General features: G+C 44.5%; 1 protein-coding gene across 3 annotated transcripts in view; it reads right to left on the bottom strand.

Annotated features, from left to right (window-relative positions):
* Window positions 1–21852, bottom strand: part of Samd4a (sterile alpha motif domain containing 4A) — a 206677-nt gene that overhangs the window by 31512 nt on the left and 153313 nt on the right. For 2 of the 3 annotated variants that reach the window (XM_051177078.1, XM_051177080.1), the window contains 3 exons: window positions 18158–18421; window positions 7997–8106; window positions 5677–5763 (listed from right to left, as the gene is read on the bottom strand). In XM_051177078.1, the coding sequence (XP_051033035.1) occupies window positions 5677–5763; window positions 7997–8106; window positions 18158–18421 (461 nt within the window). The remainder of the gene's footprint in view (window positions 1–5676; window positions 5764–7996; window positions 8107–18157; window positions 18422–21852) is intronic. The other variant, XM_051177079.1, reaches the window with a different exon arrangement.

Raw genomic sequence — 21852 nt, 5'->3', positions numbered from 1 at the left:
AGTGCTTGTGTAGCTCTGATTGATTCTCTCTGGGACCTAGAAGGGACACTGCCTACCAGGGGCCCTGATTACAAACGAAGCACTTAATTTCCCGAGAGCCCAGATTAGCAAGAACATGATTTCAAAAGCTTGACACACAAAAGCCCAAAGCATTTCTAAGATCCTCTTGTGCCAAGGAAACGGCTTGATGGTGTTAATGAATGTAGACTTGAGGAACACGAGCACTTCTGACCCCAGCCTTTCCAATCAGTGGACCGGACAAAGGACAGCTGACAGTGGCAGGCGTAGGGTGCGCCCCAGCTCTGAAAGGCAGCGGGCACTGGCAAGCCAGACTCTTTCACTGGTGGAAGGGTGCTCTTTGGGTGGGCTGTGTGTGTGGGAATGAAATGCCCTTTGACCTAGTTGCCACAAGTTTTATTTACGAAGGAAGTGAAATTCTAATCTGCCACTAGAAATATCCTAACCCTGCTCAGGGCCACATATAGTTTAAGGTGAAGAGAAAGTCTGCCTCTGCTCCCCAACCCTGAGTTTCCGCTCCAGTTCTCCCTCTATACAGCAGGTTGGCCTGGAAGTCAAAATCTTCCAGTCTTGGTCCGAGTCACACAGTCATGCCTAACACTGCCTAGAGCAAGACATCCATCCGCCTCTGAGAGGAGGGCTTCAGAGGCGAGTTGGCCTCCTTGATTGTGAACACAGTGGCATGAGGGAGCAGGGTACCCTCAGCCTGCACTGACTTCTACACGTACTCTCCACTGTTCCCAGCCTCTCTGGAGTGCGGGTGTCGGCATCCCTGACTTGGGCCTTGACTTGATCTGAGTAAGAGGCCGGCTCAAAGACACCCTACTATCCTCGTGACACAACCACCCAAGGAGTGCTTGTACTGCAAGGACTTCAAGGCCCTGCCTAGCACATTGTTGAAGAGGACGGGAAACCAGTAAAGAAACCTGGCTTTGTAAAAAGGGAACAGGTGGGGCAGGCCAGGGCTCACTATGGTCTGGCCATGCCACCCCAGCGGCAGTGTCCCCCGGGTGAGCCTGAGACATTGTCACTTGCCACAGAGCTCTTCTGACTTGCGTCACATGGCTCTGTATTTCCTGGTGTGTGCGAAGATTTTGGGTACACTAAGAGTAAATTGATACAGATACATTGTAGCTTTAGCTCCTATGTTAGACTTCTCTAGGGATGGGGAAGCAACCACACCAAGAAATGAAACCAGGAGAAACTGAGGAGACGGCTTGGTTGGTAAAGTGCTGGTTTTGTAAGCTGAAGGACCTGTGTGCAATTTCCAGAACTTACATTAAAAAAAAATAAATGAATAAAAACCAGGTATGGTAGTTCATTCTTGTATCCCAGAGCTGGCTTGCTGGTCAGCTGGCCTAGTCTGTTTGGTGAGTTGCAGGCTAGTGACAGACCCAGTCTCAATAAACCTTGACCATCAGTATACACTCCTGATCTCAGCTGAGGGCCCATAGTGAGAAGCATGCCAGGAGACAGGCTAAATGGAACTCAATCTAGTGTTCTCCTTTAGCTGTGGGAATTAATTTTCCACATTGACAAGTCTCTATTGATCCTTCATGCCTCACATGTAATCCTACATTCTAAATACAAAGGCAAAATGAAGCTGCCCAACGACCCTGTCTCAAAGCTGCCAAGCAAGGACTTGTCTGAAAGCAGGTGACAGGAAGTCAGGCCTATTGGGTGGTACTCCAGAGATATCTCAGGGACAAGCAGGAATGAAATTACAGTGACATCAATCTAGCCCCGGCCTTCGAAGGAGACTGGTTTGGCATACTCCTGAGCATATGATAATAACATGGTATAAGCTAACTGAAAGCGAGCTTGGGGCAGCCATAATGTTCCTGGAATGCTCCCAGACAGGTTCCTGGCCCCATCCTTTCCTCTAGGTGGTGATAGTTTCAAGCTTTCATAATATATAGGGTTCCTGTTTCTACCTAAATCTGTCTCCTCTCTTCCTTCATCTACCAGTCAGCAGCTGAGCTCAACAGCAGCTGGGCACTGTGCTATGTTGGGAACATAAAAACAAGTCCTCATCCCTACCCTGAGAGACTCAACGTTCCTAAGACTCATATAACAAGATAGTATGAGGACAGGGGCTCAGGGAACAGAGCGGGCCTGCTGGCTTTCCAATTCACAATCTCTCTCCTCTCTCCTGCCCTCCCCCCTCTCTTTCTCTCCCTACCCCCATATGTGTGTGTTCTGCATTACTGGGCAAGATCAGCAAATAGTATGAGGGAAGGAAGGGTACCAAGAGATGATTTTCCAGGGCTCACATGAAGCAACTTGCTAAGCAGGTTATGCTCCTCTGAGCTCCACTTTCTCAAAAGAATCTTCTGCTCTGATTGCCTTGTGAGAGGTTGTGTAGGGCCAGATGCAATGGTGTGCACAAAACCTTGCTTGGCTGTATCCAGCACACGTGCCTTGCTAGTATAAGGCATTACTACCTGGAATTATTTATTAAACAATACTACCAAGTTGAGCTACTATTTCTCTACAGCAGTTGCTAAAAGCAGGGTCATAGATGTAACCTCAAAAGGCCAAGGTCTGAAATGTCTAAAGAAAAGGCATAGACATCTAGAGAAGCAGTTCTCTCTATGAGTAGGAATAAACAGAACTTGTGTGTGTGTGTGTGTGTGTGTGTGTGTGTGTGTGTGTGTGTGTGCATGAATGCATCTCATAGCTTTTTGCTCAACATTAAGGTTGTAGGCTCAGAAAATGATTCTGTTTCACAGTCTGGGACTGTGTTGAAGAGACAATGTATAAGAGCACACAGGAACATCTTCCTTGTTAAATATTAATACTGAAAAAAACCTCTTCCTTTCTGAATTTCCTTTTTCTCCTTTGTCTCCAACAGCTCACAGAGCCCACAGTTGTGTGCTTATGCCTCGTCACACAGCCACACTCCTGGTACGAGGCTTTCTGCTTCAGATCTCTCCCATTCTCCTGAAACCTTTCCTCATCGTGACTGTGGAGCCCAGATGATGGCCAGTGCAGAGGCAATGCCCAGTCTTTACAGCAAATGACACATTCACGGATCTTGTTGGGAATCTCTGTCTCCTCTCTGGTCCCTTGAGGCAGGGCTCACAGCCAAGCCTCTGTTACCTCGAGGTCCTCTCTGATGGTGTTCCTTCAGCTCTTGTCACTCAGCACACACTCTTGGGGACACCCACAGTTCACTCACATCTGAGTCATTCATGGTCTGCCATGTCTAGGACTCTAGCTTTCTGGCTACCAACTTGCCATTTCCACCTTGGTGTCCCACAAGTGCCACAGCAAACTTTTCTCCCCAGACCCCCAATAAGTCCTATGGTTCTGTCCCCAAATGCCATTTCATCTGACCCAAACGTTCTAACAAACTTTGGGTCCCCTCTCCAGGAGCTCTCCATCTCCACCTTCTTTGTCTGTGTTGGGGGAGGGCTCATCACAAGCCTCCAGCAGTATCTGACCTCTACCAAGGTATGTAGGGAAGTTCTCTCTCTGCCCTCAAGGATGACAGCAGTCACCCTGTGTTGTGAACTCAGCAGCTACCATATCTTTCTGTCCTAGCATACATCCCAAGATAATCAGGGCCAGGAAACACATACCACTCACGGTTATCCTGCAAGGATGGGCAAAGTGTATCCAAACATCTGCTTAGCAAGCATTCAGTAACTGAATGGAAGGGCTTGGACCATGCAGCCAGCAGCTTCCACTGATTATGAACTAGCTACGGGCGGGGTCCCAGCTATCTCCTTAGAAATGTGGGTTCTATGTGAGGTAAGAATGCCAGAGGCAAGCAGGGACATGGTGATGACATTTCCAACAGTGTCATCAGCCAGAGTGGTGAGGATGCCTTAGCTGAGTTGCTGGGCCACCAGCAGTAGCAGGTGGCTAACAGTTCCCTTCCTACAACAGCAGGATTGTTTTCTGGGGATCAAAGGAGAGCATCAGGGGCTCAGTCCTCAGAATGGTCTCCTGGAGGCACAGCCCAGCATTCAGGATATCAGCATACTCCGGGTTAGCTTAATGTGGTCATCTGACAGGCATGGCTTTCCTTTCTCCAGGAAGACAAAGTGAATGAACTTGCTTTCTTCTTGTGCATTTGCAGTCATTATACATTTGACTTCTCTTTATCTTTCCCATTTCAGGAGACCATGGAGGAAGTATTTTTGTATAGTCCATGTAATTGTAGGTATAATTCTAAGACACAGAATAGCACCGACTTAACTGATGCCAAATCAAAAGAACATGACCCCCTTCACTCACACACACACACACACACACACACACACACACACACACACACACACGAGATACATGGCTGTCAGCTCAAGGGTGAAGGCAAGAGGGAGCTGTGTTTCCTCATTCACAGAAACTATCAATGAATTCCTAAAGGATGTTGCAGAAATGAGAGGGAACAGGCTTACAATATAATCTCATTCAAAACACTTTGTGTAGTTTCCAATGGACAATGAGTAAATTGGCTTTTTGAATGTTCTCCCAAAGAGAACAGTTTCTTAGATTAAAAATAGCCATAATCTCTCTGTTAGACAACTGCTTGGCAAAGGAGTTGGCATAAAACTAAGAACACCCAAACCTCAGGTTTTGTGGAGAGCTTGCATGTAATGGGTAATTTCCTTTGTTTATGAGCATGCCTTCATCAGGCAGGGGTGTCCATGTGAGTAGTTCCTACATACTGTCCATGAAGAGATTTAAAAAAAAAATTTCCTGATGCATTTTTGTATGTCTGTTCTCTAAATATAAATGATATGCTTCATAGTACATAGTAAATGCAACTTAACATGGTATCCATAAAAGTAACCACATATATATCTTTGTAAATAACTAAAAAATTCCCACTCCATTAAAATGCTTGCTTTAGGAACTTGCTGGAGCCCTGCCTTGCTTTGTACTCCTTCCCTTCTCCAAGGTTCCCTGGGTTTACTAAGAGATTTGCATTCACAATCTATAGTTTGTGTTGACAACTAGTGGTATGCCAGGCATCTGGAAACTGTTCCACACCAGACTAAGGGTAGCATCATAAACAAGAAGCTTGTGCTAGTCTGCAGGTGTGTTTTATTTCCATGAGAAAAATCAGCACAGAAAGGAACTTAGAATCCTGATTCACTCATCACTCCAGTCTGGTGTCAGGATTCACAGTTGCAGCTTGTTTTCAGTGTTACACGTTTTTGTGGTGGTTCCTGTTTGAGTCATGGATATGTAACCAGTTGTTAACTCCAAGTACGAAGTCAACTCTATCTGTGCCAGTACTTTCAACCACCTCCTCCTGGAACCTGTTTGCCACTCCTGGCTGGTTTCCTCTAAACCAAATGCCCAGGATAGACAACAGGAATAGGTGCATTAGCATTTCCTGTGCTACTCTGCCAGTGCCAGCCTTTACTGTGTATAGGACACCTCCCCGGTCTCTATGGTGGCCTACAACGCAGAGGTGAGCAGCACACGGAGAGAGCATTGGTTTCACTTCACCCAAGGCAAGACATGGTAGGTCATTGGACCCAGAGTAATTAGTTCATCGCAACATCAGGACCCAAGGAAGCATGAATAATCAGGAAGTCATGTGGTACTCTAAGGTCTAATAAGTGACAATAAACTAAGTTTCTTTAGTCTATGCTCTCAGGAAGAACATAGCAATGTCTCCTGGGCCAATTGCTCACTTACCCTTTCCAAAGACTTCAGGAGATTTTGTCTTTCTTTGAGCTTCTGAATACTGATTACAATTTTGTGTCTTGCACCTTTGGTAACATTCTGTAATTAAATGCAAAAATAAATAAATAAATAGAACATCTCATTTTCAAGAATAAGCTTAGAGACTCTCAGAGGCTATGTATCATTTTGTCTTTTGCTAGTACATGTTCATAGGCTTCTCGAGATGCATTTCTCTCTTGTTGATGCAGCTGTCTTAAATGTCTCCTCAATAAATATACTAACTCCATCTGGCTACAAGCTTGCCCACAACCTTTAGGACAGAGTTATAGAATAGCAAATTATTCCACCCAACATGAGATTTCTTCACCATCTTAAATGTGTGTGTGTGTGTGTGTGTGTGTGTGTGTGTGTGTGTGTGTGTGTGTATGTATATGTTCAGACACTCCTGTCCTCAGGCTGCATTACTTCAGACCCTCTTGGTTTCCCTGGAGACTCCATCCTTATTTATTCTTTGCTTCCTCAGTGCCTTCCTGCACCTGCACATCTGCAGAAGCCATGAAGCCCAGTGCCACCCACATGTGCACAGGGGATTCCTGTGAAATTTACAATCTTCCTTTTTCTTTCCATTATGAAAAGTGGAATTCACTTTGCTCCAGGTAAATGTGCAGAGTTGTGGATTTCATTTTAAACTGGCCACAGCAGTAAGTGAGATGGGTTCATTATTGCCTTGTTGATAGATACTGCACATTTCCCAGGAAAGGGGCCTTTTTCTAACCAGGTCTCTAAGGCAACTTTCAGGGGATCTCTGTCCTGGTGCAACCACTCTATAATTCCTCCTAGCCAGTGAAGGGACAAGAGTGACAGTGGCAACCCCTCTGGAAGCACTGGGGACATATTTCTGCCTAGCTGCAATTTTCAGATCAAATGAATGCAATTATTTTGAAAAGTTTGTGTCAGGCTCTTGCACTGCCCCTCTATATCAATCCTTTCTTTCTTTCTTTTTAGTTGAACAACTGATGACTTGGATTCTCTTTCAACTTTGACCTAAACACAAATTGCTCTTTGAAACAATTCCCAGCAACCCATGGGATCCAAGAAGTGGTGGGAGAAATGTTAGGAAGTTGAAATTAGTGCTTTTCACTCTCTGAGAATGGCCAGTGACTCCAGGCTTTGTCTCACTCTCAATACTGGGCCTTCAGAGGGGGAACCGTGGGTACTGAATAAGCAACAGGAAAGCCGAGGTCGGCAGGGAGGCATGCGACCAGCCAGACGGCGCCCCACGTGCTACAATCTCTCCTTCCTGCAGGAGAAATATTAACTCGTTCAGACCACCAATTTCTTCAAATCATTGCTCAAAGGAAACTGGGGTCAAGTTGAAGCATGCAAACAGCATTTTAAACATGGGGAACAAAGGCATCCATTAGATTGTTGGCTAGAGCCTGGCATGGCAGAGACATTCTTAATTTCAGGGACACTGTTGCCTGGTCTTTGGCATTCACACTTGGGGGAAAAGGCCTAAGAAGGAAAGAGGAATTCTGCCCTTTTAAGACTTCAAAAGGAAAATAAATTCAGAGACCTGGATATCTCACTCTCAATCATTGTCCCATGCTATTTGAGGTGATTAGAAGAAAATATTTTAAATAATTTACTCCAATCTCAACTAAGGCCAGCCTGAGTTATTTTGGAAAAGCATGGTAGAGTGTCTGGTGCTTCTACTGACCCGTTCAATTAGAAGTTTGTGGATATGTATGTGACAAGATGGGATAAACCAACAAGGAATCTGTCCCTACCCAAACTAGTCTTGGCTTGGTATAGGGACGGAAAGAGCCAGGGGCCAAAGCTGTTAGGAACATTGATGCGATGTCACTTCTAGACAGTGCCACAGTTTCTTTCTTAGCACCCAGAACTTTTTTTTAGATTTGGTTTTTTATGTATATGAACACTCTATCTGCATGTACAACTAGAGATGGTTGTGAGCCACCATTGCTGGGAATGGAACCCAGGACCTCTGGAAGAGCAGCCAGTGCTTTTAACCATTGAGCCATCTCTTCTGCTCCACACCTTGAACTTTTAAGGTATATTTGGATCTGTTTTTCCCTAAAGTTCTCTCCCTTTCATTGCTCTGTGAGTGCCTGATGACTTTGGTCCCTCCACTTAACTGTCAAGGCAAGAACCTAGGCTTACTCACCAAGGGGAACCAGCGAGCACAGACAGCTCCCAAACCCAGGCGAGGTATTGGGTGGGAAGGTGAGGTATGGGTCCAAACAATGTCTGCGTGGGTGGAACTTTAAGACCCTGTCTCAGGGAAGGGTCCCCTCAAGCACTCACATACCTGAGCCTCCAGCTGACACTCGGTGAGGGCCATCATCTCCTCATAAGTCATCTGCGAGAACAGAGCAGCGTATTTGTGCAGGCGGAGGCTTTTTAACCAAGCTGGAACATCTGTGGTGCAAGATGTGAAAGAGATAGGGAGAGAAATGAAAGGAACAGGAGAGGTGACAAAAGATGATGAGCAGACACAAAGGGGCAAAGGGTGATGGTCAGAGGAAAAAAGAAAAAGAAAAAAAATGTTATTTAATATGGGCAGCAGATGATGCATCAGAAAGCTTAGGGCTGATCCTTACAACCGCACTGGGTCCTTTATTCTGCCTCAGACCAGGCTTGCTAACTTGGGGCTTAAGCATTTCAGGGAAAAGAGGAACTCCATATATAGAGGGGCAGTTTTTTAGGTAGGGTCTTCCATAGTGCCTTTAAAGTCATCAAAGGAGCTCATTATGATAAAAAAGAAATGCAAAGGCCACCACTGCCGTAGCTGGGCCATCTTACTGTTGTTTTGGGAAGAACTGACACAGAATACTGAAAGCAGATACAATAGCCTATGCCCTCAAAGATACTATTTTTGAGGCTCAATGTGGATCTCCATAAGCTATGTCAACCACCTCTAGAAGCAGGAAACATGTGGTAGTTGTACCCCATAAATGCCCTGCCTGATGATTCCTCTGCCTCCCCAGCTCTCTGTGGGGATAAAGAGCACCCGGGAACACAGTATTGCTACTGCTGTGGGATAGCTGATAGTCACTTTTCAAAGCTTTGGGGTGCATTTGAATGTGTCTTTGACTCCTTCTTTGCATGCCAAACCAAGAGATATCACAGCACCAGGGACTCAAATGCGGCCTAGACATTCTAAGACACAACTGAAGCCAAGCCCAAATTCGGTGTGGTAGAGTTAAGAAAATTGCTGGAGTAAGAAACTACCGGTTGAGTCATTGCTTTGCTAATTATAACCAAAATCAACCATTTGCCAAAAGTCTCTTAAGTCAGAATGTTTGAGCTGAGAAAATCTTCTAAATGTTTTTGGAATCATCTTTTCCTATCTCTATACACTGGTGGCATGGATGGCAGCATTAGATCACAGAGTAAGAATGGGTCAAAAGGGGACTAGAACCCAGTCTTCTGAATTTCAGCTCTTCCCTACATTGTACCAAATCCTCACAAGGACTGCAGCATTCACTAGCACAGAGCTAAATAGAGATTGCAAACATTTTGAGATTCTAAGGCACTGGGAAGTGTCGTTCACACTTTCTGTGAGGTACCATCATGTCATTAGTCATGTTGGTCAAAGGATTCTGTACTATTGCTTACAAAGTGTTCCATTATGAGGCCCTGATGAGCCAGCCCCATGCATTTAGGGACAGGTGGGAATTTCCAGTTTTTCAAGGTTTAGAGTAGATAACTAGGGCTGATGGAAGACAGTCAACTCTGACATCAGGCTTTGCCTCCTAGGAAAACCAAAGCAAGGCTCAGGGAGTGTGGACGGATGTGATCTCCTTAAGACACCTGCTTGCTGAGGGTACTTTGTACTCTGTAGTAGTGTGAGAACCACACATGGGGGATTTCCGAGACAGAAATGAAAATCCAATTCAGAACAGACTTCGTTGTTTCAGACTACTTGATTCTGTGCTTGGAAAGCCTTCGGTCTACTGGGACCATCATTAATTATGCTTAGACAAGGCTTCTCCAGGTGCAGAGTGCCAATTCCTAACACATTCCTCAGTGCACACCACTCCTGGGTAATGATTTCAGGACACACAAGCCAGGAGTCTTGTACTTTTCCTGCTATGATATCCCAGAGCTCTTTCACCAGAGTTCATTCTCCACCACATACTTGCTTTTATTGAAACAATAACACTTCTGCAGACAAGACCAACCATGGACTGACATGAGTAGCCATGTTAACTACATCTCTACGTTCTGACAGGCTACATGCCATCACTTGGTCACCAGGCCTTGTGTTTGCCATTCATATCTTTGAAAAGTCCCAAATAATGGTTCAGAAAATACAACAGTCATGATTCAGAGAAGTCTGGGTAATCCAGTGTTACACTTGGACACAATTCACCACAAAAGAGGATGGAGCAATTCCATGGACCATTTTTTTTTAAACCAAGTGTCTTGATGAACAAAACCCTCAGCTTTAAAGTTGCAAACTAGGTGTTTTGTGAGCCAAAGTGACAATTGGGTATCTTGAGTCAGGAAGCATGAGGAGCAACTCTTGGTTCACTAAGGCCTAGTATCAACAGCTAGAATTGCCTGGGATAGGCAGGGCTGGCCAAACTTGCCTCACTCATTTCTTCAATATAGTTTTCCTGGAACAGGTTCCTATACAACTTCACAACAGGATGAATGAGTTCTTCCTGATGAGTTATTTCCAGGCATATTCCTGGGAAATGTAGGCTCCTTTGACCTTACATTTCTTAAGGCAGGCAGCCTGCTTGTATAGCACCTAGCTCTGTGCCATGTGCCTAAGTTTTTTGTCCTTTCTGCAGTGAGGATGGGCAAACAAAGAGGAGGAAATCTCTATCCTGAATAACACAACAAAGCTATACAGTAAGAGCCTGACTCAACAACAATGAATCCCAAAAGAACAACAGAAAAGAACATAGCCTACCAATCGTTCTCTCTCTGGTTGGTGGGTAGCAAATTTCCCTTGCCAGAGATGGAAGCAGAACTCCACTGAAAGGGAACTGAGAGTTTCTTTCCCACAAGCAAGAATTCCAATGACTGGGTTACTCAGTTCTCTAAGAAATTAGCTGGGCATGAGCTCCAACCAAAGCCTAGATGTAATATGTTGAGAACCGTTTTAACTTCTTAGCTTGGATCCCATTTCTATGTGGGAAGCTGTGGCTATGGCTGGAAGATTCAGGTACATAGAGAACAGAGGGTGTTTTGCAGAGAAGTGAAATGTAAATTTGGCATACATGTCTTCAAGGTACAGCTATTTATCTCCATCTAGGTTGCTTCTATTGGACATAGCAATGCAGGTCCCAAGCCAGAAGGACATCTTCTCATGCAGTATAAGAAAGAGAAAGATATTTCTCTTCTGTTACATGTGAGGCAGATCTCCCTGCCAACTGATGGAATACTGTTTGTTAAACATTTACTAGGTATCATTAGTAGAAGTCAGACCCTGTAAAGACTTGCCATTGTCATCAAGGAACTTGTGATCCAGAGAGCATGACTGAGTCCCACTCAAAAATTATAAGTTTCAGTAAAGTGCTAAGAATACCCAAATCCTGGGATGGCACAGAACAAGGAACACTTGGGTTTGCCAAGGCCATGAGAGGAAGCTCCTTGCACCCCACTGTTTGGGGGAGCATCAGCTTGGAGTCCATTGGGCAAATCACCTTGTAGAGGCCATTTCACATGGTAGGAACATCAGAAGCAAAAGCCAGAGCCACAGAGTGTTTAGGGAAGAGAAAATGCTTGGTGAATAGTGGAAGCAGCTAGACACAGAGTGTGACACACAAACAGGGGAGTCAGGCACTTGAGATATGAAATGTCAAAATAAGGAAAGTAGATTTTTGTCTTGTGGATGACGACAAGCCATTGAAACGTGCACATTTGGAAACACAGGGCTGCATCAGAAAGATGATGCTGGTCATGGGAAGGCAGATGCGGGGTGGTGAGGAAAGGCCAGGACATGAGTGTGAGAAGCCCCAGAGGAGTACTTGAGAAGGGTGGGAGGGGAACAAAAGGGTGGAAACGGATGGTACTTGGATGTCAGGAAGAATAGGGAAGGGGGCAAACAAATGAGCTGAAGATGGCTCCTTTGGTTCAAGTTTGGTGAGAGGGAAAACAGGTGGAAAAGCTGGCACACCAAGACTTCGGGAGAAGGCTGAGCTGGAGAACAGCTTGCTTTGTCAATATACATGCTTGCTGGTTCTGCCATGGAAGTCGGTGCAGGCACACAGACAAGGCACACTGAGTGAGATTAAGATGGAGTCATGGTGAAGCTGTAGGGTGGCAGGCGTTGTGGGTATGGGGTCTCCATCCTTCCTGATGCTCGTTCCAGCTCCCGTTGTAGGCCACATTGGTTTATCTTCTCCAGGCTATTTTGGATAACAGCTAACACCCAACTTGCATATGTTCTGTGTACACCCACAGGTCTTTAGCTATGGGATCAAATTTTATGCGGTGCTCATTTCTATATATCCTTTTAGGATTTGGATACCATGACCACAGAGAAGCTTTGAGTCACGTCCTCAGCTCACATAGAAGCTGGGCGCCAGTGAGAACGTGGGCTGCTTTTCTCCTATGCCTGCTGCATATGTCAGCCAGGTCAACAAAGCACGCAGCATCCAACCTCAAATGAGGACAAGTTGATAAGGGAGCAACAGGAGGGGGAGAAATTAAGGTAGCTCTTTGTCTAGAAGTGAGAAACATGAACGAGCAGTTTCCCACAAGAGAGCTTATTTTGGTACTCTAGGTACCAGATGACAGAAATCAACTTATGCCTCACAGAGAGCCAGGCTGATCTCACATAGCCTTCTCTCTAAGACATGGGCTGCATCCTTGCTCTCTGAGGGAGAGAAGAAACACAAAGGAAGGCTATGAAGGAACTAACACTTCACTGTTGAAGTCAGAGAGAAATCGAATCCTTCAAGAACAAAGAGCAGCAGTTTAGTCTTACCAGAAAGCCTACCTTTATTTTTGACCAGAGTCAAATGAAGAGCCTAGTTCTGTTCCAGGCTGAGCAAAAGGAGGGTGCCTGTTGGGTCCTGAGGGAAACTCCTTGATGCTGAGGAGTATCTAGAGTGTTTCAGGAGGGCTCTCCTCTCATGGAGACATACCATGAGTCTTTGAACAAATGAATATGGGGTAAAATACTTCAAAGAATTAGATGCAAACAGTGAACTACATTCTTTCCAGATGCTCCTATTAACCACAACATTCCTTAGTGCTGTTCTTTAAATGGCCTGTTTTGTATTGTTAAAGGGAAGCCAAGGCTCTTAAAGCTCTCTAGCTGAAGACACTCAGCAAGGAATGGAGGTTAAAAGTCCTGAGACTTTTAGGTTCTAGTAGGAGTCCTGGAATTTGCTTGTCAAAGACATGAGAGTTCTCAGCTTATCAGCACAATTCCAAGCCCATGAAGACCCATTTGTGCAGTGCAGGTCGCATGGCCACATCAGGGAGTTAAACACACAACAATGACAAGGACAACAACATACCCGCGCCCGCGCGCGCGCGTGTGCATGCGTGTGTGTGTGTGTGTGTGTGTGTGTGTGTGTGTGTGCGCGCGCGCGCGTGCGCAACACCTGGAAAGGCATCATTCTGAATCCGAACCATTTTCCGTGAGAGCTGTGCTGAAAAGTGTGCCACTTGTGATACCACACCATGCCCCTCCATCACTCAGACCTTTAAGGCCCCCCCAGAGGTCCTATAAAGTTTTCTCACAGTTTATTTCTTTTTCTTTCTTTCTCTTCCTTCCTTCCTTGCTTTTCTTTAAGAGCTCACCTCTAAATAATTTCACTTACATTCTGAGAGAGGCCAAGGATCAAAGACCTACATTTCAAAAACAACTCCAAATCCTAAGCCAGCTATTTGCTAGGAGACAATATATTTTATTTCCTATGGGGAGAAAAAGTTTACTCAAGTTTCAGCAGAGACTCCCTTAATGTCAATGGCCTTCCCCACTCTTAACTACTGTGTGCCTGTCAAGGTCACTCCAGCCAGGACTCCCTTTTTTGATCCTATTATGTCCATACACATGCAATAATCAAGTAGTTCTACTACCTCTGCATTTCTGTGCTAATGGGGAGCAGCATGCCACAAGTATAACCAGTTAATGTTGTTCTGTGATAATGAGGCTACAGCTCCCACCAAGGGCAAGTACCGATCTCTTCTCCCTCATCCAGGCAACCCTTCTTCCCACAGCCAAATCCACAGGCCTTTCCACTCTTGGAACGCACTCCTCCAGAGGAACTCCCCAACAGCCTTTCATGTATGCATAATACCAAACTTCTCAGCTCGGCCAGGGAGGAGCATGGAGCCCCTGTCGGGTCCACCCAGCACTTGAACACCTCCACAGGACTGTTCAAAGTTCCCCCATTCACCATGCCCCACCCAGACTGCCGGACATTGATTCCCATAGGCCCTGCACTGCAGAGCACTCCTATAGATAACCCAGGCAGAAACCTGGGTGTCGTCCTAAATGCCTCCTGCTCATAGGCAGTCACATTCAGTTGTCACCAAGTCCTCACAGTTCTGTTTCTCATGGAGTTACTGTGTCATGTCACACTCCTTGCCCCCCGCCCCTCATTCTCATTGCCACTTGAATCAGTCCAGTTTCACATTCCTCTGTTACTGAAAAATCTTCCAACTCTCCATTGGCTTTCAAATCCAGAAACCCTCCTTTATTTCCCATACTGTTGTGCAAGTTTCATTTCCTAATACACAGATCTAGGCAGGTGGTTCTAGTGTAGAAATTCTAACAATTTCAGAATATAAGGTACAATCCTTTTCAAGGTTTGACTCCTCTGCAGATCAGATTCCCATCTGCCTTTAACACTTTAGCCATAGATTGTTCTCACACAAGTTCTCAATGTTGTTCCCTCAGCACAGAATACCTCCCTCTGTCTATACTAGTGATCTGCAACCATACTTTGAGGCTTAGCTACAGGCCTCACCTCTTCTAGAGACCGCTGTCCTGTTTGAATTAGGGCCGGTCTTAATGCTTGCCTCAAGTCCAGACAAATGTCTAAGAGGTTGCACTTCCCCAGCAGTGTCCCCATATCAGGTATTTGGTGTTAACATGGGTCTCCCCAGAGCACACGACTAGTCCAATGGCTTAAATGAGGACAAAAGTGAATCAGCCTGGCCCTCTGGTAAACCTCTGGATATTGGGTTCATCATCATGGAGAGTTCATCATGCTACTCCGAGGGGCAGACACATTCCTTCTGCCACCAGGCTGCCTTTCTAGGAAAGAAGTAATTTAGTAATACAATACTTTCTTCTCTCTCCCACCTGAGATAAGAGCTAAGAGTACATTCAATTCATCTGCTACCTGGAAATGAGGGATCTTATAACTGAGCACGGAATCAAAATCAAGAGTCTCTCTCCTGGGATAAGTCACAGTGAAGCCTTTGAAAAGAACACAGAGACCTGAATTTAAAACATAGCCAGCATAGCTAGTCCAAACATTTCTAAGTGGCCACCTCCTGAGAGATTGGCAACAGGAAAATTTCATATTCCGGCTCAGGTTGCTGCTTGAGGCTTCAAGTGAAATATTCAATCTCATGCATGGCTTGTCTTTAGCCTGACGCCCTGCATGTCCCATACAGCCAACCCAAAACCACTAAGACAAGTGTTTACTAGAAGAAGCAAAACACAGAGATTCAAGAGGAAGCAATTAATCCTGAGGACTTATTCTGCATGCTTGACCCAAGTGGTCAATTCCCAAGGGAGGATGGTAGCCAAGCTGGCTATTCTGTCCAGATGAGAAGGTAGGCAGGAACAGATGCAGAATTTCAGCCATGCACATCATTGGCTAGAAAGATGAATGCAATAATGGTGGCTTTTATTGTTTTCCCAAGATGTGAAGTGAGGGTGATATGTGTTCCCAGAGGATATGGGAACTCTTCCCAATTCTACTCCAGCTTCCTTGTTCTTTCAGACCAGACATTTGAAAATTAGAAAAGCAGCTGTTTGGTGAGGGACCTGAGTGTCTCTTCCCCCGCCAAGGGACCCAAGGCACAGGACAGCATGCATGGGGTTCCACTTTAAGAGCTGGCTCTTCTCAGGCACACATCACTCAACTTCATAGTCCACTATTCAGAAAGTGAGAATTCATTTGGAAAGTTACATAGTCATCTGCTCTTAGGCCTGGAGACCAAATGAGAAACCCTTGGGATGGGTTTATTAAGGACTGATTCCTGGATGCATCTTAAGAGGCCATGTTGAGTAATTTTGATGTAGAGGAGTTCTTGGTGGCTACCTCACAATAGGGCTGGGTAAGGAACATTTGTGCTCAACAAATACTGGCCCTGTGCCACATCGGAATTTGTTTGGGGGTTTGGATATTTCTATTATCTGACATTGTCAGCTGAATTGAAAATGTATTTTCCCTATTAATAGAATTCATCATGTATTATGTTCCTTCTCTTGAATTTTTTCCGTTACTTGCTAGTGTCCTTTATACATTGATTTCTCCATCCACTTTCTTAAAGAAAAGTAAGTACCATAGACCAAAGCAGGCAGAAACACATGGAGAGAGTCCTTTGTTTCAACCAGTCACCAAAGAGCTTCTTTTTCACTGATACCTATGTGCTCACAATGAAAATCTTGGCTATGACATTTTTTTCTGTGTGATTTTGTGACTAAGCTTTGAGAAGATGATTCTCATTAATTCTAGAGAAAGTAGTCAAGACAGTTTATCTACAGGTGCCCCTTGAGTTCTGGGAAGTGTCTGACTTTTATCCAGAAAACAACAACTCTCCCCAAAAGTAAGCAAATGGAATATTCATTCAACTTTCCCTTTTGTTCACATTTCTTTAAAAATAAGTACATTATCTCAATTCACTTCTTACCTTAGAAACCTGCAAACACACATTTGCCTACTTTGGGAGAATGTGTAAGTGTGTATAAGCCCTCCAAACAAATGAAGAAATAACAAGAAAGAAAGAAAATGAAAAAGGAATGGCTAAGCATGTTCACACACCAGAAAGCGAAGCCAGCATTCTCCCAAGCAAATGGCCTATTCTTGAGTCTACCATGTTGGTCAACACACAATCAATGTGCCTCTGAGTTAGCAGTGGGACACTGTCCCAGGAATCTGGATGTCCAGACACTGAACTTCACCCGGACATAGCATCACTTGGGAATGGGTTTTGCCCATTCTCCAACACTATGATGTAGTTCCCTGATCCCTGTGGAAGAGGCTTATATACCCTGTGTGCCAAAATAACCCATTGCATTAGCATCCCAGAGGAAAACTCGAAGAGACACCCAAATTCCATGGTCTTTCATCACATGACTATCATGGTGAGGAAGACCAGAGATCAGCCTCACTCCCTAAGTTGATGTGCTCCACTTTTCAGCTTATTTCAGCCTAGCTTTCTCAGATCTGGCACCTGAGAAGAAGAGGGTATATTCTCAGTGCTAGGTTCCCATGTTGGGAGGACTAGTAACAGCAAATATCAGGAGTGTGGATTAACAGTAGCATGAAGGCCCTTCTCAGAGCCTGTCTTCAGCATTGTTCCAGAAGCCTGCCTGGTTGTTGTCTCACTAGCTAACATTGTTATCAGCATGTCTCTGATGAGTATCTTTCCCTAAGGACTTCTATCCCTCCAACAACTGGTGTCTAAAAATACAGAATTCGTGCATCCTCTGTGAACCCATCAACAGTAAGTTGGAAATCTCTGTCTCCTGAGGAGGATCTGTAGGAGAGGGTAAGTTGACAGCCACTGTAGGAACATTTATTTAGGCTGCACAAGAAGCCTTTATCATCAATATGCAAATCTACTATCAGGCTTAAAACACTGAAGGTTTTCACATCCTGAAGTAGATGCAGAGAAAGGGGCTTCAAGGTTTCTTTGGCCATTTAACAAAAAGGAGGCAATAAAAAGAAATATTACTACAATTCTTCATTGAGAGAAAATAAAGTAATAAAAGATCAATGTTTGTTTTTTTTTTTTTTTTTTTTTTTTTTTTTTCCTGAATTAGTGACAGATCCCTGGACACAGCAAAGCAAAGGGTGGAATAACTTGGCATTTTCTCAGATGACCCTATCCAGGCTAGCAGGAGCCCCCATTGTCCAAGAGTCCATGCACAGAAATCAGAAAAAAGGATGTTAACCTTTCTTGCTCTGGCTTCTGGGTTGGAGCAAATGACTATCGATCACTGACTGATCAAGGATCAGAAATAATAAACTTAAGGACTGTGTATTAGTGGCAGATTCAGGGCACTTCAGAACCTGCTGTTGCCATTGTCCCAAAAGCCTGCCTGGCTGTTGTCTCAGCAGCTAACATCATTATCAGCTGGGAAAAGGCTCCAAGCCCAGTCCTGCAGGGCCAGCTCTGGAGTTCTGGAAGGTGTGGTTCGAACCCACAAGTCTAAGGTGAGGAGCTGGGCTCCATCTCTCTTATTGACCACCTCTCTTTCCCCTTGGACTCCAAATCAAGGGAGGGCCTCTTGGTTCCTCGTGTGGTCACTCACCTTTCATACCACTACCTTCTTCTTGGAATGTGTTACGAGCAGTGGTCTGATCTTCTAAGTGTTCACTCCCACCACTTCCTGAAGAGGCTACACTGCTTTGTGGAGACAGGGGGGCATGATCGGATGGGAGGCACTGGGGTCCTCTAGCTCGTAAGTCCTCATGAGACATCCATCCATGTCCTAGAGGCTGGTTTGGCACATTCATGGGTGGGGTAAGGGAAACAGATCGTTTCAAAGGGCTGTGGTGTGCCTGGCCTGAGAGAACTGGAAAAAAAAATAAAATGAAATAGGTTATTCTCCCCATGTTAGCCTGGGACGCAGAATAACCCACAATACCTTTGTACCCTCAGAGAGACCATGGCTAACTCTTAGACTCCACTGGTGGCCACAATGGGTTAAATCAGGTGTGGGACTGTCCTTCCCTCTGGTGGCTAAAAAGGAGGCTGCCTGGACCTGCTTATGGGCTAGGTTGAACCCTGGAGCCCAAATTTATGGTCCTCTCACACCCAGTCTTCATGTTTGTGAGTTTTGATCTGGTTTTATTTGAAACTTGAAAATCAGACTTTGGAGCAGCTGGGCAAAGCTGAAAGCTTGGAAGTGACCATCCAACCAAAGTGAACAGAGAATGTGTTTGACAATACTTTTTAAAGAGCAAGAATGATATTCCCCACATTGGTACAGTATGGAGGACTTGGAGGGTAGGCAGGCTGGTCCCCATCTGGGATCCTTGCTGGGCTGATCTAGATGCTGAACTAGTTATTCTAAACAGGAGTTAGGGAACTGTCACCTCTGAATGGTGGGAGGAGCTCAAGGATGGAACCCAGCACTTACATGACCTCAGGGTATGGGACACTGGCAATCAGGCTGGAAAGGCTAATTCTTTCCCTTGCCCTCAGGGTTCATGTCAAACTCTATTTGGCAAACACCTTTAGATAACAAGGCTTTCATTCAGAAGTCAGCAAGGCACTCCCACTAAGCATGTTCAGTCCTTCCACAGTGGGCAACATCTACATAGCTCCTTTTTTATTTTCCAGAAAACTAGGAAAAAGCAACAAAATGCACGTAACTGGACAAATTAAATTGAAGGCACTCAAAGGAGAGATTTACCCAACATCAATGCTGAGGTTACCCTTGGTTGGTTTTGCTGGGTGTGTAAAGTGACTTTACAAAATAAGTCTATTCATAACTTTTCTCGCAGTCTATTTTGATTGCTGCTGTATTAATGTGGAACTGAGCCAGAAGCATTTTAAAACATTTTCCAAGGAAGCCATTGATTCCATCTCCAGTTCTAACTTCTCTAGTAAGGCATTTACTGTTTCTAGTTTCAGCCATATATTTCTTTGCTGGCAAGAAATTTCTGTGTTTTTCACTAGGTAGACCAGATGGCCCAAATAGTGGAAGACACTGCCTTTAGATTGCAGATGAATATTATCTACATAAAGACCAGATAAGGTGATTATCATGACCCCATCTACAAAATAAAGACCAGAGACAAAAGGCAAAGTACTGCCAAAAAGCATGTGAGGTATGGCCTGACAGTTAGCTGGCAACACTCTAAGCCTTAGAATCTAAGGGCAAAAAGGTGCAATACTTTTTGGGTCAGTGTTTCCACTTGCCTTGTATATGAAGTGGAACAATCAGAAGGACTGAAAACTTCTTTATTAACAAAAAAGTGTGGGTGGGAGTGCTTCTGAGTTTAACATTTGTAATCTACTTAAGAAATTTCTAATTTGACTAGATTTGGTTTAAGGCATGGAATTTTTATCTACCTTAAATAAACGTGAATTCGACTTTTAAAAAAATGACCCTATCAGGTTTGTATTTTCACTAGATTAAAACAAACTATTTGAAAAGGCTTTCTGGGAAAATACATTGCTTCCTAATTTGAGTAAAACTAGAAAAAAAAAAGGCAAAATGATCAAATAAATAAATAAAAAACAGCGAGAAAAATGAATAGAAAGCAAAACTAGACATCCAGAAAATTCATTTCATGCCTATCTAAGCATTTACATAAAATTGGGCAGACTTGTCCGGAGCCTCCCTGAGTGCTGGAACATTCTGGCTCAATTCTGAGGTTTTGTAGCTCTGGAGGGGAATTTGAATGCTAGCCAGGTATGACCATGTTTCTACCTAGGTCCTTCTCCTCCACACAGCTGGGATTCAAGTGAGTGGGATCTGACAAAGCAGGTGCCACCTGTGATAGCTAGGATGTTTAGATGCAATAAGAAAATTGAGAAACAACATCCATGTTTCATGGTTCATAGCTGCTGTTAGTATGGTATTGTATTTATGTGTGTGTGTGTGTGTGTGTGTGTGTGTGTGTGTGTGTGTGTGTGTGAATGCTCTCATGTGCCACAGTATGTGGGTGGAGGTAGGTAGGAGGGCAACTTGTAGGAATTGGTTCTCTCCTTCTAGCCTGTGGGTTCAGGGATTGAACTCAAGTTGTCAGGTTTGGCAGCAAGTGCCTTTACCCTCTGAGCCATCTTGTCAGCTATTCATTTTGATTTGGATGTTTAGAATAGTAAGAGTAGCTGAATTACATTATTGAATGAAACCACTTTCTTTTCTTGCACCTAAAAATTTCTCAGAATCCATGCTGCCTCTCATTCCTGGTGGAATGGCACAGTTTGGGAAGCTGCCAGTGTCCCAGAATGCCACCAGAGACTGGGATTAGAGATAGATGTTTTCCTCCCTGGATTGACTTTTTGGGATTTGCACAGACTACACAACTGTTTCTGTTTTCCTGGGCTTAAGTGAAGTCAGAAGGGGGAGGGAATGAACTTGGCCTTTGCTGGTGACTTTACATCAAAGGCCATCTCCTCTCTATCATAGAGGGAACCCTCTGCTTCTTAGTGCTTCCTACATTCAGTTCTCTCTGAAGTCATCCTGCTGGAGTGCCAAGCATAGAACCTTACACAGAACTTCCAGTATTTAGAGAAGGTGGGGGTTTACAGCTGGGCTGAACATCATCCTAAACCAAAGGAAGCCTGCATGAGAAAACATGAGGCAGGTGGACAGTATAGGCCTGTTTCCTCACTCTATATTTTTTTAAGATTTATTTTTATTTTATGTGTGTAAGTTTTGTGTATGTTTGTGTGCCACTTGCGTGCTTGATGTTTTGGTTGCCTGAAGATGATGGTGTCATATCCCCAGGAACTAGAGTTACAGGCTATTGTGAGCAGCCTGAGGTGTGCTGGGATCTGAACCTGGGTTCTCTGCAAGAGCAGTTCACGCTCTCAGCTGCCTCCCCAGCCCTCTGTCCTATCTTCTCGAGTGGAGGAGATTGAAGATGATGACAGATGACTTTGAGGTTAAGATAAACCTGTAGGTTTGGTGATTCTTGGTGTTAGGTCTTATTCTGGAGTAAGTTGGTCTAAAGTGGCAGAGAAGGTAATGAATGGTACAGGCATTAAGACTAGTCCACAGCTGTGGAATCAGTTTGAAGTGCCTGGGACTGATCATCAGCAGTGGCCCTATAGATGCATTTATTTTAAGAACTCACCTGAAGCAGCGACCCAGGGGAGAGAAGATATGTGCACTTAGGGGAAACAATAATGAAAAAAAAAATAGTATGTTTGTTTTCCTATGCGTCAGGAAGGAAGAAAAGTCAAACCAGGTACCTGAGAAGTTTCTCAGCCTGGCTGGTGTTAGCTGCCTCAATGACTCTGGCACAGGTTCTTAAATGCACTTGCTAC

The sequence above is a fragment of the Phodopus roborovskii genome, unplaced genomic scaffold (genome assembly GCF_943737965.1).
Source record: "Phodopus roborovskii unplaced genomic scaffold, PHOROB, whole genome shotgun sequence".
Lineage (NCBI taxonomy): Eukaryota > Metazoa > Chordata > Mammalia > Rodentia > Cricetidae > Phodopus > Phodopus roborovskii.
Note: the sequence above shows the minus strand (reverse complement) of the source record. Positions and strands in the feature narration are given on the sequence as shown.